Genomic DNA, 22,807 nt, shown 5'->3' on the forward strand with positions numbered 1-22,807 from the left:
ACCATCCCATTAAACAATAGTAAAGAGTCTGTTAGGGGTAGAGAGAGATGAAATTGACACCAACACATCCCTTACAAATATTCCGCTAGCAATTAGCCTACCAACCAAATTAGCCCTTTTCATGAACACAACCACAGCTTTGTTCATTCTAGAAGCAGAATGTATAAATTCAGCTCCTACTGGTTCACCGACCGTGAGCAGAACCTCCTCCACCTTAACTCCATTCTCAGGAACACACCTGAATCCACAGCGTCTTCTCCGCGCTAGGCTGAGAAGCCATCGCGCACACCACACCTTCCAAACCCCAGGAAAGTTACTCTGCCCTCTTCCACCCTAACGTCATAAAAACTGTGGATACTGCTAAAACAAATATTGCAGAGAGAGGGAGAGGGAGAGAGAGGGAGAGAGAGGGAGAGGGAGGGAGAGGGAGAGAGAGGGAGAGGGAGGGAGAGAGAGAGAGAGAGAGAGAGGGAGAGAGAGAGTGCTTTGATTCATTGTCCATATAGTCTATCGGGCCACACTGTGGAGCAAAGACAAGGAGCACATAGGGTGACACACACACATCAGCACACACATCAATACACTGGGTGACTAAACTGGATGACAAAAGCCAATTCCAATTCATACTGTCATGGTTCCACACACTACAGATGCCAAACACATGATGCCTGAATATGTGTGTGTTTGCGTGCACCAGGAAACCCACTGAGATTGCCGACATTGTGTTTGGCACATCTGCCAAGTTGACACACATGCGCACACACACACAAACACACACAGGTTTGTCCTGTGTGTGTCCAGAGCAGGTTAAGTGGCAGAGATAGGCCTCGCATGACTAATCATACTCTCCCCCCAGCCCCAGTACAACCCTTTGTATGCTATTGTGCTACTGATGATGTGGTAGATGTACATGTTGTACAGTAGTTGTTGTCTGAATCTGACTGAATTATTCAATGCCTCCTCAGAGAGAACCAAGGTATTTTTAGACACACACACAGTCACACACAGTCACACACACTCAGACTGAGAGACTTGAGGAGAGAGAAAGGGAGAGGTATATGTGAGGGAGCAATACAGAGAGGGAAATAACTGGCCACATGACTAGAGAGCGAAGGAAAGAAGGACGGACAGCTTAAAGACAGGAGAGATGGACTCAGATACACACTGAGAAGATGAAGACAGGTATTCAAAAGGAATCCAAGTGGAATTGCTTCTGTATCATTTTCCTTGTCAGCATCCATGAAGCGCTTTTGGGACAACAGGAATGTGGATTTGAAGAAGTGACAGCTGGATGTGACCTGCCCTCCGGCAGCATCAGGGGGTGTGGTGATAGGAGGGAACAGTGGTGATAGGAATGCAGAAGTTAGTGATGGACGGTAGGGAGCAGTGTGGGTAGTAGAGTGTAGAGTCATAGATAGGTAGTAGGAGCTGGGGGATGGATTGTTGCCCTGTATTAGTGTCAGTCCTGCCAGTTCTCTGCAGTAGAATAGATGGGATAGTAACCTTGGTCAAGGCGGAACAGCCCTACTCTATGTGTCATGGCCGTTACCAGGGTAAGTGGGATATGTACAGCTCTTAACCAGACCTGCGTCAAACATTTACATGAAATACTTTCAAATACCTCCGGAGTGCTTGAATTAGCTAGCTTGACCATACAGGGTGGGTGGGGTTTTCATTTTGGGGACTGCAAGATCTATAAAAGTAAACGACAGGCCTACTGTAAATAATAGGTTCAATGTTGCCCTATCTTCCTTTACCTATGGTAGTGGTAATGAACTGTGTTGGTTTTTAACTGATCTCTCCCAGTTGTGTTCTATTAACAAACCTTACTGTACTGGCAGTATCTTTGTCAGGCTGAGCCTCTGCATTGATCAAAGCACCTCATCACCCTGGCTGTTCAAATATAAAAAGGCTTGCTGGGTTTAGACTGACTGACCGACTGACTGAACTCTCTCTCTCTACTTTTCCTCAAATGCTCTCTCTCTCGCTCTCACTCGCTCTCTCTGTGAAATGACAGTCAGTCTTGGTGTAGAGTCAAATGATCTGACAACCTTGACTGGCTGAATACAGACTTATTTTTCACTCTGTTTTCAGCTGTGAAATAACTGTCATCTCACAGTGTTCAACCCTCCTCCGTTTCTCACATAACTTCTATTGATCTCCTGCACTTTATTTTCCATTTCTTCATCTGTTATTTACACTGAACAAAAATATAAATTCAACATGTAAAGTGTTGGTCACATGTTTCATGAGCTGAAATAAAAGATCCCAGAAATGTTTTATATGCACAATAATCACAGGTGCACCTTGTCCTGGGGACAATAAAAGGCCACTCTAAAATGTGCAATTTTGTCACACAACACAATGCCACAGATGTCTCAAGAATGCTGACTGCAGGAATGTCCACCAGAGCTGTTGCCAGATAAATTAAAGTTAATTTCTCTACCATAAGCCGCCACAGTCGTTTTGGAGATTTTTTGTTCATTGTAATTTTTTAACTTGTTCTTCCCGTTCTCTCCCTTTCCGTCTCTTTGCATATCTCCCTCCTCTTATTCTCTCCTGAACTCCTGAACTTACTAACCACACTTTTCCAAGTTTTTACTTTTCACACAATCATTTGCAGTGACGGATAGAGAAACACCTAGGGTTCACATGGTCTATCTGTTGTCATAGTAACTGTAAAAAGATTAGCAGACACACAGCCAGACAGGCTAAAACTGTACATGTACGTGTTTAAAATAATACAGATCCTGCTTTTTGTTCTTTCCTTTTGTACATTCTCTTTGTACTTTATCTTTTGTCCCGTGTCCCTTCCCTTACCCCTCCCTTCTCTGACCGTCTCTAACTTTATCCTATTACAACCTAAATTATTCTGATTCTAAAGTTAATTCTAAAGACTAAAGGTACAGTGTGTTTCTTTCTGTAAGGACAAGCGCACTCTCTTTTCTCCCTCTCTTTTTTCACGCTCTCCTCTGTAAGGAAATTGGCCAGTCTTAAGTGAGGCCACTGTGTCTAAAACACGTTAAAGACAAAAAGAAAGTGAGAAAATGAAGGGTGACTGTATCATGTTCTCATTACAGTGTGTCTCTTTGGAGACTGTCTGTAGCAGATAGAGAGGAAACGAGAGGAGAGGTTTGGGTTCATACTGATCTATAACCCACGTATACATGACCATATCTATTCTGCTTAGAAATACTGAGTGTATCATCCCCTTTGGTAAGGGATCCTACTGAGTGTACTATCCCCTTTGGTAAGGGATCCTACTGAGTGTACTATCCCAACTTCTTAGGGGACCTACAGTAGTGGGTAGGGGGAAGGAGTGTGATCTGGGCCTGGGGTAAGCGTTGGGTGCGTGTTGGCTATGTTCCCCAGAGTGTGTGTGTGTGTGTGTGGTGTGTGTTGTGTGTGTGTGTGTGTGTGTGGTGTGTGTGTGTGTGTTGTGTGTGTGTGTGTGTGCTACGTGAGGTCAGGTGTGTGCCAGAAGCGAGTGTGTTTAAGCAGGTGCCGTTTAGCTGGGCTTGTTGTGTGAGCTGGAGGTCAGCAAGGTGATTCAGCCAGCTGGCCATGTTACTGGCTTACTGGAGAGTGAGGAAGCAGAACATATCTGGCTAACAGAGAAACATAGAAACTGAGGATGTAAAGCGGTGTGGAGGGTTGTGTGTGTGAGGGGTACGTGTGTGTGAGGGGTACGTGTGCGTGTGTTAATGGAGGTGAAGCGGCTTGCGCCCTTCAAACAAGGACAGAACAGCTCTTGCATCCTGCCTAGAGAGAAGCAGTGCTACGTGGGCACACACACACACACACACACATTCCACAGTACGTGTTATTTAGAATACAGTTCATGTTGAGGAGCACATTTGAATTTCCTGTCTTTTTCAGTTATTTGCTTAGCTTTCACAGAAAACTGAATTTTAATAATGTGTGTATGTATTATGCTGTCTGTTTCTGCTTGCCAGCCACAGATGCACAATCTTAAGTCTGAACAGAACCACCTTTCAACCAAATCCCTCTTAACGCTATCTGTTTTAGCAAATGCCAGGAGAACGCTACCTGCCCCAATGCATAGTGCAAACTGTAAAGTTTAGTGGAGGAACAATAATGGTCTGGGGCTGTTTTTCATAGTTCGGACTAGGCCCCTTAGTTCCAGTGAAGGGAAATATTAATGCTACAGCAGACCATGACATTCTAGACGATTCTGTGCATCCAAATTTGTGGCAACAGTTTGGGGAAGGCCCTTTCCTGTTCCAGCATGACAATTCCCATGTGCACAAAGCAAGGTCCATACAGAAATTGTTTCTCGAGATCTGTGTGGAAGAACTTCACTGGCCTCCACAAAGCCCTGAACTCAACCCCATCGAACACCTTTGGGATTCATTGAAACACTGACTGTGAGACAGGCCTAATTGCCAAATATCAGAGCCCGACCTCACTAATGCTCATGGCTGAATGGAAGCATGTTCCAACATCTAGTGGAAAGCCTTCGCAGAAGAGTGGAGGCTGTTATAGCAGCAAAGGGGGGACCTACTCCATTTTAATGCCCATGATTTTGGAACGGGATTTTCGACAAGTAGGTGTGCACATACTTTTGATAATTTAGTGTGTGTGTGTGTGTGTGTGTGTGTGTGTGTGTGTGTGTGTGTGTGTGTGTGTGTGTGTGTGTGAGTGTGTGTGTGTGTGTGTGTGTGTGTGTGTGTATGTATGTATGTATGTATGTATGTATGTATGTATGTATGTATGTATGTGCCGTTTAGCTGGGCTACCAGTCAAAAGTTTGGACACCTACTCATTCAAGGGTTTTTCTTTATTTTTACTATTTTCTGCATTGTTTAATAATAGTAAAGACATCAAAACTATGACATAACATATATGGAATCGTGTAGTAACCAAAAATGTGTTAAACAAATCAAAATATGTTTTAGATTCTTCAAAGTAGCCACCCTTTGACTTGATGACAGCTTTGCACACGCTTAGCATTCTCTCAACCAGCTTCACCTGGAATGCTTTTCCAACAGTCTTCAAGGAGTTCCCACATATGCTGAGCACTTGTTGGTTGCTTTTCCTGCTATTCCTTCACTCTGCGGTCCAACTCATCTCAATTGGGTTGAGGTCGGGCGATTGTGGAGGCCAGGTCATCTGATACAGCACTCCATCACTCTCCTTCTTGGTCAAATAGCCCTTACACAGCCTGGAGGTGTGTTGGGTCATTGTCCTGTTGAAAAACAAATGATAGTCCCACTAAGCGCAAACCAGATGGGATGTTGGATTGCTAAAGAATGCTATGGTAGCCATGGTGGTTAAGTGTACCTTGAATGCTAAGTAAATCACAGATAGTGTCACCAGCAAAACACCCCCACACCATCACACCTCCTCTTCCATGCTTCACGGTGGGAACTACACATTCAGAGATCATCCGTTCACCTACTCTGCTTCTCACAAAGACACTGCGGTCAAATTTGGACTAATCAAACCAAAGGTTGTCCAATGTCCATTGCTTGGGTTTCTTGCCTCAAGCAAGTGTCTTCTTATTGGTGTCCTTTAGTAGTGGTTTCCTTGCAGAAATTTGACCATGAAGGCCTGATTCACACAGTCTCCTCTGAACAGTTGATATTGAGATGTGTCTGCTACTTGAACACTGTGAAGCATTTATTTGGGCTGCAATTTCTGAGGCTGTTAACTCTAATGAACTTATCCTCTGCAGCAAAGGTAACTCTGGGTTTTCCTTTCCTGTGGCGGTCCTCATAAAAGCCAGTTTCATCATAGATCTTGATGGTTTTTGCAACTGCACTTGAAGAAACTTTTAAAGTTCTTGAAATGTTCCATATTGACTGACCTTCATGTCTTAAAGTCATGATGAACTGTCATTTCTCTTTGCTTATTTGAGCTGTTCTTGCCATAGTATGGACTTGTTCTTTTACCAAATAGTACCCCAAGTATACCCCCCCTACCTTGTCACAACTCAACTGATTGCCTCAAATGCATTAAGAAGGAAAGAAATTCCACAATTCAACCTGTTAATTGAAATGCATTCCAGGTGACTACCTCGTGACGCTGGTTGAGAGAATGCCAAGAGTGTGCAAAGCCGTCATCAAGGCAAAGGGTGGCTGCTTTGAAGAATCTCAAATATATGTTGATTTGTTTAACAATTTTTTTGTTACTACATGAGTCTTCATCTGTATTAGTACCAGTCCAAAGTTTTACACACACCTAGTCATTCCATATGTGTTATTTCATTGTTTTGATGTCTTCACTATTATTCTACAATGTAGAAAATAGTCCAAATAAAGGAAAACCCTTGAATGAGTTGTGCAAAACTTTTGACTGGTACTGTATAAATTAAGACTCTTTAGTGCCAACAATAACGGGTTAAATACATATAATAACTAAATATTTTCTAATTTTTCAAAAATCTCTGAGATAGGACAAACAAGCTTCCTTTAGAATTTTTTGGGGGGGACTATTTGTTGTTCCAAAATTCTTGAATTTTTAAACCCTTCAGCTTAGACAGGGCTTAGGCTCTTATGGGTTAAGGATCATATCACCTCCACCTTACCCAACAACATAGACACACTACAATTTGGATACCACCCCAATAGATCCATGGATTATCCACAATCACACTGCCCTATCCCATCAGAACAAGAGGAATACCTATATAAGAATGCTGTTCATCGACTACAGCTCAGCCTTCAACACCATAGTGCCCTCCAAGCTCATCACTAAGCGCGAGCCCTGGATCTGAACCCCTGCCTGGGTCCTGGACTTCCTGACAGGCCGACCCCAGGTGGTGAATGTAGGGAACACCTCTGCTACGCTGATCCTCAACACAGGGTCCCCACAAGGGTGTGTGCTCAGCCCCCTCATGTACTCCCTGTTCACCCATGACAGCGCTGCCACACATATCTCCAACTCAATCATCATGTTTGCTGACGACACAACAGTAGTAGGCCTGATTGCCAACAATGAGACAGCCAAAAAGGGAGGAGGTGAGAGTCCTGGCGGAATGGTGTCAGGAAAATAATATCTCCCTCATCATCAACAAAACTAAGGAGCAGATTGTGGACTTCTGGAGACTGCAGAAACAGCATGCCCCCATCCACATCGACTTGGGCGAAGACCCTCACAAACTTCTGTACTTTAATATTTATATTTTTGACTACTTTTACTCCACTCCATTCCTAAAGAAAATATGTGCTTTTTACTACCATACATTTTCCCTGACACCCAAAAGTACTAGTTACGAATGCTCAGGCAGGACAGCAATGTGGTCCAACTCACACACTTATCAATATAACGAGTTGTCCTCCCTTCTGCCTCTGATCTGGCAGAATCAATAAATACAAATGTTGCATTTGTAAATGATGTCTGAGTGTTGGAGTATGGCCCTGTCTGTCCTTAATATAAGGAATTTGATGCATTTACTTTTACATGAGACTGTTTACTAAGATAGTATTTCACTGGGTGACTTCCACTTGAGTCATTTTCTATTAAGGTATCTTTACATTTACTCAAGTATGACGATTGAGTACTTTTTCCACCACTGCTGCCGTCCAGTACCCAGCCCTGTATAATAAGTTCTGACTCATCTTTGACCTTCTCCCCCACCCTCAACCACTACAACCTAACTTCCCCCGTTAACCCACATCACACTGTCACTGTATGACCGTAGGGCAGAGGGTGGAAGGGGGTGAAGAGAGAAGGAGGAAGACATACAGACAGAGTGTTCTAGTAGATGCCTGTCTCCCTTCTCGACTGTCTGTCTGTTAGTATAGGCATCTCATCCTATCCCTGCTCAGCCTAGTCCTCTGCTTCTTAACTCCTCTTCCTGCCCTGTGGGTTACAGCCAATCCAGTTCCAGCAGCTTCTCTGGCTGACTGTCTGACTGTCTGAGTGGTTACGTTGCTAAACAGAGAGTTTTGGGGCTATGACTGGTTGGATATGAGAGCAGCGGGGCATGGGTTCTAGATCAGTGCCCGGTATTTGTTGTATTCCGTATTCTGATTGTATACATGCGTGTGAGTTTTTGCCATGTGAAAGAGGGGAGAGGAGGGGAAAGGGGAAGTCTATGCATTTGTAATGAGAGTCAGGCCAGTGGGCATGTATCCATTAACTCCTTATGGAGACGACGAGAGTAGAGGAGAGGGATAGAGAGTAGAGGAGATGGATAGAGAGTGGAAGTGGAGAGAGAGGGATAGAGAGTGGGAGTGGAGAGAGGTGGATAGAGAGTGGGAGTGGAGAGAGAGGAATAGAGAGTGGGAGTGGAGAGAGATGAATAGAGAGTGGGAGTGGAGAGAGAGGAATAGAGAGTGGGAGTGGAGAGAGAGGAATAGAGAGTGGGAGTGGAGAGAGATTAATAGAGAGTGGGAGTGGAGAGAGAGGAATAGAGAGTGGGAGTGTAGAGAGAGGAATAGAGAGTGGGAGTGGAGAGAGAGTGGGAGTGGAGAGAGAGGAATAGAGAGTGGGAGTGGAGAGAGAGTAATAGAGAGTGGGAGTGGATAGAGAGAGGGGGATAGAGAGGTAGAAAGATTGATGCAGAGTGAAGGAGAGAAGGTTTGAAAGGGGTATAGAGAATGATGGAGGGGCGTAGACTGGAATCAGGAAGAGAATGACAAGAGGGGTAATGGGGATATGAGTGGAGAAAGGGTCAAGAGGGGAATAGAGAGAGATGGATAGAGTGATAGAGAAGAGTGGAGATGATGGAGCTTGGAGTGTGGAGACAGAGAGAGGTTTGTTTGCTATTTCTGTGATTTGGCGTTGAGAAACTTGTGGTGGACAAAGCTGGCAGCTGTCACTGACTCAGACAGACAGACTGACAGACAGGGTGGAGGGAATGTCAAGAAACAAAATGTAATTAACTCACAAGATAGTCTGACAACACACACACCACACACACAATTAAGAACTCTAGCAGGGTAGCAGTATGTGTGTGTGTGTGTGTGGGGGGGGGGGGGGGTATTATAAATGCACTCAAGCAGTGACAGGGCCCAAGCAAGACCACACACACACACTGACAGTGTTGCTTTGTTTTACAGAGACAAGAGAGGACCGCACAAAGAGACTGTTCAGACACTACACTGTGGGATCCTATGACAACCTCTCCTCATACAGGTAAGACACACACACACACACACACACACACACACACACACTATGTGGTGTGATGCTGCTGTCATCTAGGGGTGAGACAGTGTCAGTGCATTCTGCTTGCATGAGTCCCACTCTCAACCGAGGCCTCATATAAAACTTGGATTATTGAAACATTCCCTTTGTGTATGCGTGTGTGGGTGAGTGTCTCTCTCCCTCTCGTCCTTTGTCCCCCTCTCTCTGAATTGTACTGCCTGTGACATCAATCAGTAATAAAGGAGAGTGTGAGTGCTCATTCTCAGGTAAATCAGATGTGCAGGCTGGGAGTGAGGACAGCAGAACACTATATGCTATAGGACTGTGTTCTGATGTAAATTCACTCTAAATGTCAGAGTCAGCTTGTCGGGAGAGAGGTGCTTGGTATCAGAGAGTTGTTTCCCCTCAGCTTTCTCGCTCTCTCTCTCCCGACGAGAGAGAGAGAGAGGCTAGTTTTATGGATCATGTCACCTCCACCTTACCCTGCCTAGACCCACTACAATTAGCATACCGCCCCAATATGACTCACTACGTACAATGGGTACAGAGTGAATCATGAAGAGTGTGTGAGAGCTAAGGCAGCAGAGGTGGCTCTGAATTGGGTAGAATGTCAAAGCTCTTGAATGGAAGTCTTTAGCATTATACTGTGAATGGCTACTTTATGGAACATTATTACGCGTCAGACTGTAATTACATTATGGAACATGAATGTGCTACATTGGATGTTAATCTGAATATGAATGTAAGGAATATTTTTTTAATACCTGAGTAGTACTGTATCTAAACAGGAGTTCATAGAATAGAATTGTGAATGCAACATTAGCGCGATTCAGAGCATGTATGGTTGAACAGAAACAAAGCTATTCTGTGGCTGTGAAGGGGAAAAGTTTAGAGCTGGTTGGATATACAGGATGTAGGCTAAGAGGAGGGGTAAGAGAGAAAGATGTTGAACTGTATTTGTAAACCCCCTATATACACACACACACACACACATATACACACAAACACATACACACACACACAATACAGTACCAGTCAAAGGTATGGACACACCTACTCATTCAAGGGTTTTTATTTATTTTTACTATGTTATACGTTGTATAATAATAGTGAAGACATCAAAACTATGAAATAACACATATGGAATCATGTAGTAACCAAAAAAGTGTTAAAACAAAGTATATTTTAGATTCTTCAAAGTAGCCTCCCTTTGCCTTGATGACAGCTTTGCACACTGTATATTAAGCAAGTCCTCTAGTTAAATTGTATCTCTGAAACCTCTGCTCCCTGACACAGGAGGGTTTTTCAGGGGTCTCCATGCCCCGTCAGCAGGGGCTCTGTCTACCCGGGGTAAGTGGCTGGGCAGTTGGCGTAACTAACAGCTAACACACGACTGAACTCCAGGTCTCCCATGCCAGTGTGTCTAGTGTTCAATTCACTAACTGTATGGGCTGTCTGGTGTCAGCAGTGGGATCTGACGGTCAGTCAACAGAATATTGGTGTTGCTGAGATTGGGACATGATGGTGCTTTTACTGTGTGGTAACAGAGTGCTAGAATGTCACTGGGAATAGATGTTGTTGTGTTTGAACATTGAATTGTGTGGTGTGAATTGACACACACACACACACACACACACACACACACACACACACATGACAACACTCATTAGTAATGAGATTTTTATACACTATACAAAAGTAAACACAACATGCAACAATTTTAAAGATTTTACTGCACCCTCGTCGCCACCCCCTCCTCCCCTATTTCTCGTTGTCCATCTCCATCTTCTCCCATCCTTTTCTCTACCATCCCTGGCTCTCTGCTCTCTCCTTCATTCCCTCCTGTCTCTTCTCTCAGAGACTCTTACCTGCTGTCCCTCTCCTCTCTGCTCTCCAGTGATTACATCATAGAGGAGAAGAATGCTATGCTGCAGAAGAAAGAAAACGAAGGATTCGGCTTCGTCCTACGGGGAGCCAAAGGTAAACAAACATGTCAGAAGGGGCAGTAGTTGATAGTAGTTTGGTATAAGGGCTTTGGCATGGATGGTAGTCGGGGCACAACTGGGGGCTGACCCTGCCCCCTCCCCCATAACAGCAGGGTCAGCCTCCAGTTGTCAACTGTGTCTGCGCTGAGCCTGCTGGCAGGGCATACCCCAGCCATAAGCCCACCATTGTGAAGGAAGCCTGGAGGGTGCATTTGATGGATAGGCCAGCAACCCAGTCGTAGACCAAAGTTGACCTGGTCCGCCATTGTGCAGCGTGTCTAGCGGGTGACTCGCTGTGGTAGTTTAATGGCTTCTCAACTACTGCCTGTTTGTCAGCCAGAAGTACAAAGGCGTGAAGATGGATGCTGTTTAAATACTTTGACGGTGGTTGATGAAGCAATTGGATTCAGGTGAGTGAGGCGGGCTTGTGGCTAATAAAGATTGGATGCAGGTGAGCAACTTGGCATGGTCACGGTTTAATGTCCATATGTGGAGTTCCTTGCCGATCGTGTACTTTCCAGTGCGGGTGTCTGGGCCCACATATGGAGTACCTGCTCCAGGGCTGCATTCCAATATGAATGTCCGTGCCCATCAGCCTGGAGTGACAAACGCAATTTTCACAAAACTCAACTTTATACCTTCTTACTAAAGCAGGCTGTCCGAATCACCATCACGGCTGCGTCAAAATCCCTGCTACTATCTTCTAGGGTTGTAACATTCACCGATTCCCATCAGTCCCCTGATCAAATGTTTAAGATATGAGTGGATGGGTCCACGGGACCCCTAACCGATCCAAATGTAGCACGCGTCTGTCAGAAACTGATTAAACCGTTAGCATTTGACTTTCTTTTTACCTTCCGAAAATACCTCTCATCTTTTGAGACAACTGATGCATGCTGAACAACCCCCAGGAATATCAGTAGCCTAGTCAAACTGCGCAGCTTCGCACACTGACCAAGGAGATGACCAAGGCCTATTCCTGATCTTGCACATCTGCAACCGCCTTCAGCTTTCAAATGCTTGTAAAAAGGCTTGCGCAATATTATGCTTTATTAGTTGAGGGACAACCAATGTAATTTGCTAGGTTATTGTTTTCAAATGTGCTTCTGAAAATGGTGTTTTACCGGGAAAACGGTAAGCATACTACGGGAGACACACCTCTCATCTGGCTATAACCTAGCCACTAATCAGGGCTTAGCTCTACATTGGACTTTATTTCGATTGTTCAGGTTCACCATCAGCAATAGTTTTGGTACACAGTAAATTCTCCAGTGTTAAATCAACACTGATAAGCTGAGCTTCACTGTGCATGTAGAGAACTTGATAAGGAAGCTCAAGCTGAAAATAGGATTTTATCACTGGCATAAGGCTTGTTTTTCTTTTGAGGCCAGGAAGGAACTGGTACGATTTACATTGCTGTCGGTTTTAGATTTTAGTGATGTTATATATATATATGCAGGCCTCAGCCTGAATCAACTACCCTGAGAGCACTTGATTCAGTGTATCATGCAGCCCTCAGGTTCATTACAAATCAGAAACGTCTAACATATCATTGTGATCTCTACAGCGCTGTTGGCTGGTCGTCATTGACCTTGCGTAGGCTTAAACACTGGTTTACACTGATTTATAAGGCCATATTGGGTAAAATGCCATTTTATCTCTGTTCTTTTTTAGTCAGGTCAGTAAATAAATATCAATTACGGTCCCATTCTGATTTGCTTCTAACAGTGCCAAAAATTAGAACAGGACATGGTAGAAATAGTTTTAGTTACTTAGCACCGTGGTCCTGGAATTCTCTCCTGAACATTTTAAAATTTGATAATCTAGTTTCGTTGGTGGAGTTTAAACACTTGATGGATGTATATATCATAGAAGAGTGTAATTGTCTTTAGGACTGCTGTTTTTAGTCAAGGCGTTTGTGTTTTTAATGTACAATGTAATTGTTGTACTGTGTGTGTGTTTATAGTTTTGTTTAATGTTGTGTTAGTTGTTTTGTCTGAAACGTTGTTCCCCCTGCTGCTATTGGACCAGGTCTCTCTTGGAAAAGAGATGTTATCTCAATGAGAATCCTGTATAAATAAAGGTCAAATTTAAAAAAACACTGTGTTACATTTAACACTGGCCCAGTGTCTATACGGGTCCACACACTTTTCAGTGTTAAATTATCAGAGTTACCACCTGTGACTGTATTTGTTAGGGACAGAAACATTCATCCATTATTGCTTTCATCTATTTCCAGTTCTGTGTCCTTCACCAAGTGAGATCCCAAGTGAATATGTCATCATTAAACTGTAATTCTTCAACACAATATGTATTTCATAAGGCCTTGTTTTGAGTGCCTAGCTTTACCTAGTGATTGAGGAAACAACGTTTTCTGAACTTTGAAGCTTTCCAGCCAATTGTGTTGAAAATGGGTTCATTACACTGTGCTTCATTATCTGCTCACAATGCACATTAGTGACATCTGCTGGTCAGCAATAAATAGTAACGTGATTAACAGAGGATTTTTTTTCTCCACTGATTTTATCAAAGCTTCATGGCCAGCAGTAAGTAGTTTGCTTTAATAGACTACAATCAGTTGGATTACCAGGTTTGCATCTTACATCATGCTTTCCTTTTTCACCTTCAAGTTTGCTCTCAAAAACAGAATATATGCCATTATTTAAGAAAGAAGCTTATACTATACTGAACAAAATTATAAATGCAACATGCAACAATTTCAAAGATTCTACTGAGTTACAGTTGATATAAGGAAATCAGTCAATTTAAATAAATTCATTAAGCCCGAATCTATGGATTTCACATGACTGGGAATAAAGATATGCAACTGTTGGTCACAGATACCTTAACAAAATATGTAGAGCTGTGGATCAGAAAACCAGTCAGTATCTGCTGTGACCACAATTTGCCTCGTGCAGCAAGACACATCTCCTTCACATAGAGTTGATCAGGTTGTTGATTGTGGCCTGTGGAATGTTGTCCCACTCCTCTTCGATGGCTCTGCGAAGTTGTTGGATATTGGCAGGAACTGGAACACGCTGTCGTACACTTCAATCCAGAGCATTCTGAACTTGCTCAATGGGTGACATTTCTGGTGAGTGTGACGACCATAGACAAACTGCAGGCCTTGTGACATGGGATAGTGCATTATCATGCTGAAACAGTTGAAGGCGGAAGATAAATGGCACAACAATGGGCCTCAGGATCTCGTCATGGTATCTCTGTTCATTCAAATTGCCTTCAATAAATCCAATTGTGTTCATTGTCTGTAGCTTATGCCTGTTCATACCATAACCACACAGCCACCAGGGGGCACTCAGTTCCTAATCTTGACATCAGAAAACCGCTTGCCCACATGATGCCAAACATGTTGTCTGCAGTTGTGAGGCTGGTTGGACGTAATGCCAAATTCTTGGCGGCAGCTTATGGTAAATTCTCTGGCAGCAGTTCTGGTGGACATTCCTGCAGTCAGCATGCCAATTACATGCTCACTCAAAACTTGAGATATCTGTGGCATTATATTGTGTGAAAAAAATCCACATTTTAGAATGGCCTTTTATTGTCCCCAGCACAAGGTGCACCTGTGTAATGGAGAAGGAACGGATAAATGCTCGCTAACAGGGATGTAAGCAAATATGTTCCCAAAATATGAAAGAAATAAGCTTTTTTTGCAAATGAAACATGGGAGCAACACTTTACATGTTGCATTTCTAGTTTTGTTACGGTATCTACGGTATCCCGTAGAGTTTTGTTCAGTTCAAATAAAACAACTTATTTGAAGAACAGTGCAGAAAGTGTGGTTTCACATTTAAAAAATGGTGTGCTTTCAATGGGATTCCACCTTATTCCATCACATCACTGAATGTTCCATATTTCCCTACTCTGCCTGCTAAACTATTGATCAGGTGAAATTACATGTACAAAATCCTAATTATATTTATAAGCATGGTATCCAGTAGAGGTTGGTGTTTGATCAAAGAAAGCACCGGAACCACAGCAAAATCAGTGAGATCTCGCATTTAGCAACACGCGGTTTGAAAAAGCAAGTGATCAAGCTAAGCGTCGTCAGTGACGACGTACCTCTGTTAAAGTGATACAGGCATCAGCACACTGTTTCAAAGTTAGCTGCTGTAAAGCATAACATCTCTAGTTTTCTCCTATTACAGTGGCCTGAAACTCATGGTTTACAGGAAACATCAGGCTTGCAAAGTGATGTGTAATTCCTATTGGAATCCAGCCAGAGTGGGGATATTCAACATTGTAAAAAAGTTATTGTCACCAGCAACTTGCATTCACATTTACTATTGGGTTGGGTAGACTATGAGACTACATAAAGCTTAAACCATTTCAGTAACGGGTGCAATAAATAAATCCAAGTAACAAATTGTATTCGTTTAGAAAAGTGTATATTACTTATATTTTAGTAGCATGAGATGAATAACTGAATCAATGTTCATGAAAAAACATATAACATGTAATGAAACAAACAATTCTAAATATTAACCTGCAGTAGAGCATTCTGGGAAATGTGACAATGATGGGCATGGTTTGGGTTTAACACTGGTTATTAACACCAACACTGGGGTTCTGTTACACCAGTGATTAAGGAGTTAATTTAACACCTGAATCAACACTAGAAATGTTACACTGAAAAATCAACACTGGCCAACTTGCTGTGTAGTTTTTATTTTAATTAACATTCAGTGAAGATGTTTGGGTAATGTTGATTATTTCACAACGAATACAGCAATCACTTTCATGTTCAAAACCATTTTCATACAGGGGTGAAATCCAAAGTTGTGCTAAACATTCATTGGCTATTCATGTCGTAGCTCGTTTTTACAACTCTTTTCATCTCCAAAAATGACAAGTTAATTAGTGGGTTGTGGTGGTTTCAGATCAAAAGTGGGGGGTCAAAAAGTACACATTCCTCCCCCTAATCTGATAGTAGGGTGGTAGACGCCCAGTCTCCCTCTGGTGCTTACATACAATATAGGCATACTGTACACATTTACAAACCCACACACACACATATAGAAGTCAGCTCAGACAGATCCAGCTCAGAGATCCAGCTCTTCAGCTCCTTCAGCAGCAGATTTGAATTTAGAATGGAAAATGAATGTGTTTATGCAACAAATGTTAGTGCATCACATCAAACCGAAACGCATTGATTTGTTCCTCTAATCAAACCAAATCACACCAAATTGTTTAATTCTAAAGCGTATTGTTCCTGTATCATATCGGAGCCCAAGTATCTATATCAATATGTATTGGATTGTCTTGAAAGGGAAAGATACGTCTTCAAATCATAGCCTGTCTGTGAGCCCCTCTGTAGGTGTTCTGAGTGTGGGTTGATGCGAGGAGTTCTATACACCTATCACTGAGTCACACAGTATGACTAATTCTCTGTGAGTCAATGCGACTGTCTTTGGTCAACACCACATTGTCTCTCTCTCGCTCTCTCTAGCTCTCACTCTCTCTCTCTCTGTGTGTGTGTGTGTGTCTAGCCCGTGTGTGTGTGTGTGTGTGTGTGTGTCTAGCCCCTGTGGTGGTGTAATCCTAGGAAGAGCTGTCAGTTGAATACCCCATCTGTTCCTCACACATGGTGTTCAGGGAGACAGAAATGAGTATTTTTCTCTCAATTCTCTCCATCTTTCTTTTTCCTCCTGTCTTTTTTCTCATTGACTCCTTCACTGTTTGTTCTATTCCACTTTTTTCTGTCTCTAATTATTGTTTTACCTCCCCCCCTCCCTCTTCTTTATTCGTCTCTCAGCTTTACTATTAGTCATTATCAGCTACTACTTTACCTGCACACACACACTTTGCACTACTGCACGTGCCAGCTCCCCATGCTGGTTACTATAGCAACCCATTGAGTGTGTTTTCTGCTCCTCCATCTCAAGCAGACATATCCTCCTCTACGTGTGTATTTGGACAGTGAAGCTAAAATGTTACATTTGGCTCTATACTCCAGCATTTTGAATTTCTGATCAAATGTTTCATACGAGGTGACAGTACACAATGTCACCTTTTTGTGTGGGGTGGGGGGGGTGGGGGTATTTTCATACATATCTGATTAACCGTTTAGAAGTCAAAGTACTTTATTGATGCAGTACCCCCCATTTCAAGCTGTCATGTGCACAAGCAAAGTGAAATGCCTTTCTTGCAAGCTCTAAACCTAATATTGCAGTAATCAATCACAAAATAGCAAAAATAGACTATGGCTTTCCTACTGATCGACGAACAGTTGACATGTCGAGCCAAGAGATGTTCTCTGTCCATCTGTCTCTCCCTCCCTAGTTCCTCTCTACATCCTCCTTAGCAATATTTCAATTTGTCTACTCTTTTTCTCCTCCTGTTCCAATTTCTATCACTCATCTTCCCCCCCTCTACATGTATCCCTCTCTTCCACTCCTCTTCTTCTCCCTCTTCCTCCGTGTTTCCGAGTGCCTCAGATAGAACTGAATGGATTACCTTTCCTAGAGGGGTCAAGTCGCACACACACCGACACACACACACATACTGCAGCTACCTCTGGGAGCGTAAGTGGTATAGTTGGACTCAGTCCAGGATTAAGTGGAGGGTGTGAAGTGCACAGTAGACTATCCTCAGGCAGAGGCACACTCAGCTAACGAGTCAGGAGTGTGCTTACATGAGTTTCTGTGATTTTTTTATTTTGTGTGTGTGTGTGTGTGTGTGTGTGTGTGTGTGTGTGTGTGTGTGTGTGTGTGTGTGTGTGTGTGTGTGTGTGTGTGTGTGTGTGTGTGTGTGTGTGTGTGTGTGTGTGTGTGTGTGTGTGTGTGTGTGTGTGTGTGTAATCTGATTTTCAGTGTGAGAGTGGATAAAGAAATATGGTTGAGTGAAAGGGTCTCTCTCTCCCTGTCACACCATCTCACCTCTCACTGTTACTAATACACTATAGAACACACTGTAGAGTCCACCTCACCTCTCACTGTTACTAATACACTATAGAACACTCTTTAGAGTCCATCTCACCTCTCACTGTTACTAATACACTATAGAACACACTGTAGAGTCCACCTCACCTCTCACTGTTACTAATACACTATAGAACACTCTTTAGAGTCCATCTCACCTCTCACTGTTACTAATACACTATAGAACACACTGTAGAGTCCACCTCCCCTCTCACTGTTACTAATACACTATAGAACACACTGTAGAGTCCACCTCACCTCTCTCTATTATAAACACACACACACACTTGCTGCTGTTTGTGTCTAACTCTGTGTGTAACTCAGAAGGCAGATGTGTGTGGGTTTTTCTTAAGACAGAATGTAAACTATATATACAAAACTATGTGGAGACCCCTTCAAATGAGTGGATTTGGCTATTTCAGCCACAACCGTTGCTGACAGGTGTATAAAATCGAGGGCACAGCCATGCAATCTCATCAACAAACATTGGCAGTAGAATGACCTTACAGAAAAGCTCAGTGACTTTCAACATGGCACCGTCATGGGAAGCCACTTTTCCAACAAGTCCGTTCGTAAAATTTCTGCCCTGCTAAAGCTGTCCTGGTCAAATGTACATGCTGTTATTGTGAAGAGGAAACATCTAAGAACAACAACGGCTCACTACCGAGTTCCAAACTGCTCTGGAAGCAACATCAGAACAAGAACTGTTGGTTGGGTTTCCATGGCCGAGCAGCCGCACACAAGCCTAAGATCACCATGAACAATACCAAGAACCGGCTAGAGTGGTGTAAAGCTCGCTACCATTGGAGCAGTGGAAACTCGTTCTCTGGAGTGATTAATCATGCTTCACCATAAAGAAGTCTGATGTACGAATCCAGGTTTGGCAGATGCCAGGAGAACGCTACCTGCCCCAATGCATAGTGCCAACTGTACAGTTTGGTGGAGGAGGAATAATGGTCTGGGGCTGTTTTTCATGGTTCGGACTAGACCCCTTAGTTCCAGTGAAGGGAAATCTTAATTCTACAGCATACAATGACATTCTAGACGATTCTGTGCTTCCAACTTTGTGGCAACAGTTTGGGGAAGGACCTTTCCTGTTTCAGCATGACAATGCCCCTGTGCACCAAGCGAGGTCCCTACAGAAATGGTTGGTTGAGATCGGTGTGGAAGAACTTGACTGGCCTGCACAGGGCCCTGGCCTCAACCCCATTGAACACCTTTGGGATGAATTGGAACGCTGACTGTGAGCCAGGCCTAATCATCCAACATCAGTGCCCGACCTCACTAATGCTTGTGGCTTAATGGAAGCAAGTCCCCACAGCAATGTTACAATATAAAGTGGAAAGCCTTCCCAGAAGAGTGGAGGCTGTTATAACAGCAAAAGGGGGACCAACTCCATATTAATGCCCATGATTTTGGAATGAGACGTTCGACGAGCAGGTGTCCATATAGTTTTGGTCATGGAGTGTATCTCTCATGATTCAGTGAGTATACCTTGTGGAATATTCTGAAATTAATATGTTTCTTGTGTTGAAACATCTGTCAATTTCTGTATCTAAATCAAGTCATCCTCTCTCTGTGTTCCCAGCTGAGACACCCATTGAGGAGTTCACCCCAACACCAGCATTCCCTGCCCTCCAGTACCTGGAGTCTGTCGATGTGGAGGGAGTGGCCTGGAGGGCAGGGCTTAGGACAGGAGACTTCCTCATAGAGGTAACCATATCCCCTCTACTCTCCAACCCCATGGACGACCGCCACTGCCTCTCAGCTCTTTGTCTGACCTCCAGCCATGTGTGCGTGTGTGTGTGTTTGTGCCTTGTATGTGCCGCGTGTGCGTGCGGGTTTGTGTCTTCCAGGTGCACGGGGTGAACGTGGTGAAGGTGGGCCATAAGCAGGTGGTGTCTCTGATTAGACAGGGGGGCAACAGCCTGCTGATGAAGGTGGTCTCTGTCACACGCAAACCTGAGTCTGAGGAGGTAGTCCGCAAGAAAGGTGAGCAATGTGTCTATATGAGTCCTATTTTGAGTATCTATCACAGGAGGTTGGTGGCACCTAAATTGGGGAGAACGGGCTTGTGGTAATGACTGGAGCAGAATAAGTGGAATGGTTTCAAATACATCAAACACGTGTTTTCCAGGTTTTTGATGCCATTCCATTTACTCCGTTCCGGACCATCATTATGAGCTGTTCTCCCCTCAGCAGCCTCCTGTGATGGTATGCAGCCTCCTTCTGGAGTGGACAGGGTGAAAAGTGGGACTTCCACTACTGCCTGTCCCTCATTGCAGATGTAATCTCCTCTTCCTCCAGTCCGGTGTCCCATTATTAGCTCCTCCATGTATTTGATCTTTAGCACATAGCCATTTGATTCTTAAATGACAGCTTCTGTATTAGTATGTTGTCATGGAAATGGCAGTTGACACTAGATGTATGGAAGTAGGATCTGTATATTCCCGTCACCAAGGTGATTTCACCACGTTGCCACACTGTAAATTCATGTGGTTTCCATGTCAACGGCATCTCATCATCTCTCTGCAAAACATCTCCCACTCACTCCTGCTACTACAACCTCGGGAAAGTGTGTGTGTGCGTGTGTGTGTGTCTCTGTGTGTGTCTCTGTGTGTGTCTCCTTGGGTGGGAGAGAGAGAGACAGATAGCTCTGACCTACTTCCATCTGGACAGTAGATAGCAGATCTGTCTTAGTGCCAGTATGTGCCTCCCCCCGCTCCTCCACACACACGCACACACACACACACACACACACACACACACACACACACACACACACACACACACACACACACACACACACACACACACACACACACACACACACACACACACACACACACACACACACACACACACACACACATGAGAGAGATAAATGAAAGAGAGCAGCAGAGTGGTAGCTGTGATATGGAGGTCTTTGAGTAGTCAGTCAGTGATTGCTGATCTGTGAATCGTCTAGTCATTACAAATATATAGTCCTCCTGTCACTAGAGACAGTACACTGGTCCATGTGGAACTGACCATGACAGACCTGCTTTGCTGTTTTTTGCTGTTTTTTAAGGATGATTTTCATATTCAGCATATTGTTTTTTAAGGATGATTTTCATATCCAGCATATTGTTTTTTAAGGATGATTTTCATATCCAGCATATTGTTTTTTAAGGATGATTTTCATATCCACCATATTGTTTTTTAAGGATGATTTTCATATCCAGCATATTGTTTTTTAAGGATGATTTGTATATCCGGCATGTTGTTTTTTAAGGATGATTTGTATGTCCGGCATGTTGTTTTTTAAGGATGATTTGTATGTCCGGCATGTTGTTTTTTCCAAGAGCTTCTATTTTTTTGACTAGAAATGTGGAATATTTCTCCTTCTGGTGATGTTTTTGCCGGTGAGTGAACTAATCTGATCCTATACAGTGACAACAATATTAAACCTGAGTATACTGAGCTGATAGCACAGGAGGTTGGTGGCACCGTAATTGGGGGAGGACGGGCTCGTGGTAATGGTTGGAGCGGGATAAGTGGAATGGTATCAAAAACATTAAACACATGATTACTATGCGTTTGATGCCATTCCTTTCGCTCCGTTCCAGCCATTATTATGAACCGTCCTCCCCTCAGCAGCCTCCTCTGGAGAAATGAGTTGGTTATGAAGATGTTCATCTTGGTCATGATGAAGTCCCCACATGCTCTCGTCACTCTAGAGGACTCAGGCGTGTACAATGTGTGTTGGGGGGTGAGAGGGGGCAATGGACAGGGCAGAGACGGTAGACAGATCTGAGCGATGTAACCACCCCATGGGGTTCTTCTGAGCTGGCTTTGCTCTGCCTGGTGATTCTGTGATGTTCTAAGCTGTTCTAAGCTGTGTTCAATACTCTAACAAGCTGCTCCAAGGGGACCTTTTCTGCAGTTTGTAACTCTGCAGACACTCTCACACACTCTCGCAATCCCCCCCCCCCCCCCCACCCTTCTCTATCTCTCTCACACACAAGCCTCTGCGTCAAACCCTGCTAACGCCATGGTAACCATAGCAACAATGCTGCGTGCTTGAATTAAGCATTGCAATACACTTTCTCTAGCGCTCTCTCTCACTCTCCGTACTTTACATGAATATGCTGACCGGTGATGAAGTGATACTGTACGGACTAGATTAGATCAGATTTCTAGCTGCTCAGTGTAGCAGCGTAGCCAGGCTGTGGTGGCATCCAGATGTTCTGCTGATCTGTTGTTGCTCTCCACAGTGGTGCATTGAGACGGGACTGGCTGGTTGACAGTATGTTGAATGAGGTATATTGTATTGTGCAGAGACTGGGAGGTATGCTGCTGTATTTTAACATGTTCAGATGATACAGTGTGTTGGGTGGCGGACTGTAGCATTGATTTCATAGGCTGTGCGGTGTATTTTAGCTGTGATCATGTGTAGCTGCACATGCGATGTAGCACAGCGGGAGGTATTGCACTGTAGTAGTTGACGCTGTGATGGCATGGGCTATCTGTTTTGAGGGATTGATTTGTAGCATGTTAACAGTCAGCTTTTCTCCTGTTATTTGGATGTGGACTGGATAGTATAGTAATAATATGTAGGTGTTTGGTATTGGTTGTGGACTGGTGCAGCACTAATAGTGAGCTGATTTGTAATAGTTAGTAGGCTTTACAAGGTTCCTCCGGGTTTTTGGAGGTTAGAGGAGATGTGTGTATTCGGACTGGTGTGAGTGGTGTGCTGGTAGTGTATCAAGGGATTTCTGAGCTGTG

General features: G+C 43.7%; 1 protein-coding gene across 1 annotated transcript in view; it reads left to right on the top strand.

Moving 5' to 3' along the window:
- Positions 1–22,807, top strand: part of LOC139406385 (SH3 and multiple ankyrin repeat domains protein 3-like) — a 254,120-nt gene that overhangs the window by 218,307 nt on the left and 13,006 nt on the right. Inside the window, 4 exon segments of the mRNA XM_071148926.1 lie at positions 9,030–9,105; positions 11,015–11,097; positions 19,629–19,753; positions 19,897–20,032. Coding sequence (XP_071005027.1) covers positions 9,030–9,105; positions 11,015–11,097; positions 19,629–19,753; positions 19,897–20,032 — 420 coding nt within the window.

This window comes from Oncorhynchus clarkii, chromosome 1 (assembly GCF_045791955.1).
Source record: "Oncorhynchus clarkii lewisi isolate Uvic-CL-2024 chromosome 1, UVic_Ocla_1.0, whole genome shotgun sequence".
NCBI classification, from domain to species: Eukaryota; Metazoa; Chordata; class Actinopteri; order Salmoniformes; family Salmonidae; genus Oncorhynchus; species Oncorhynchus clarkii.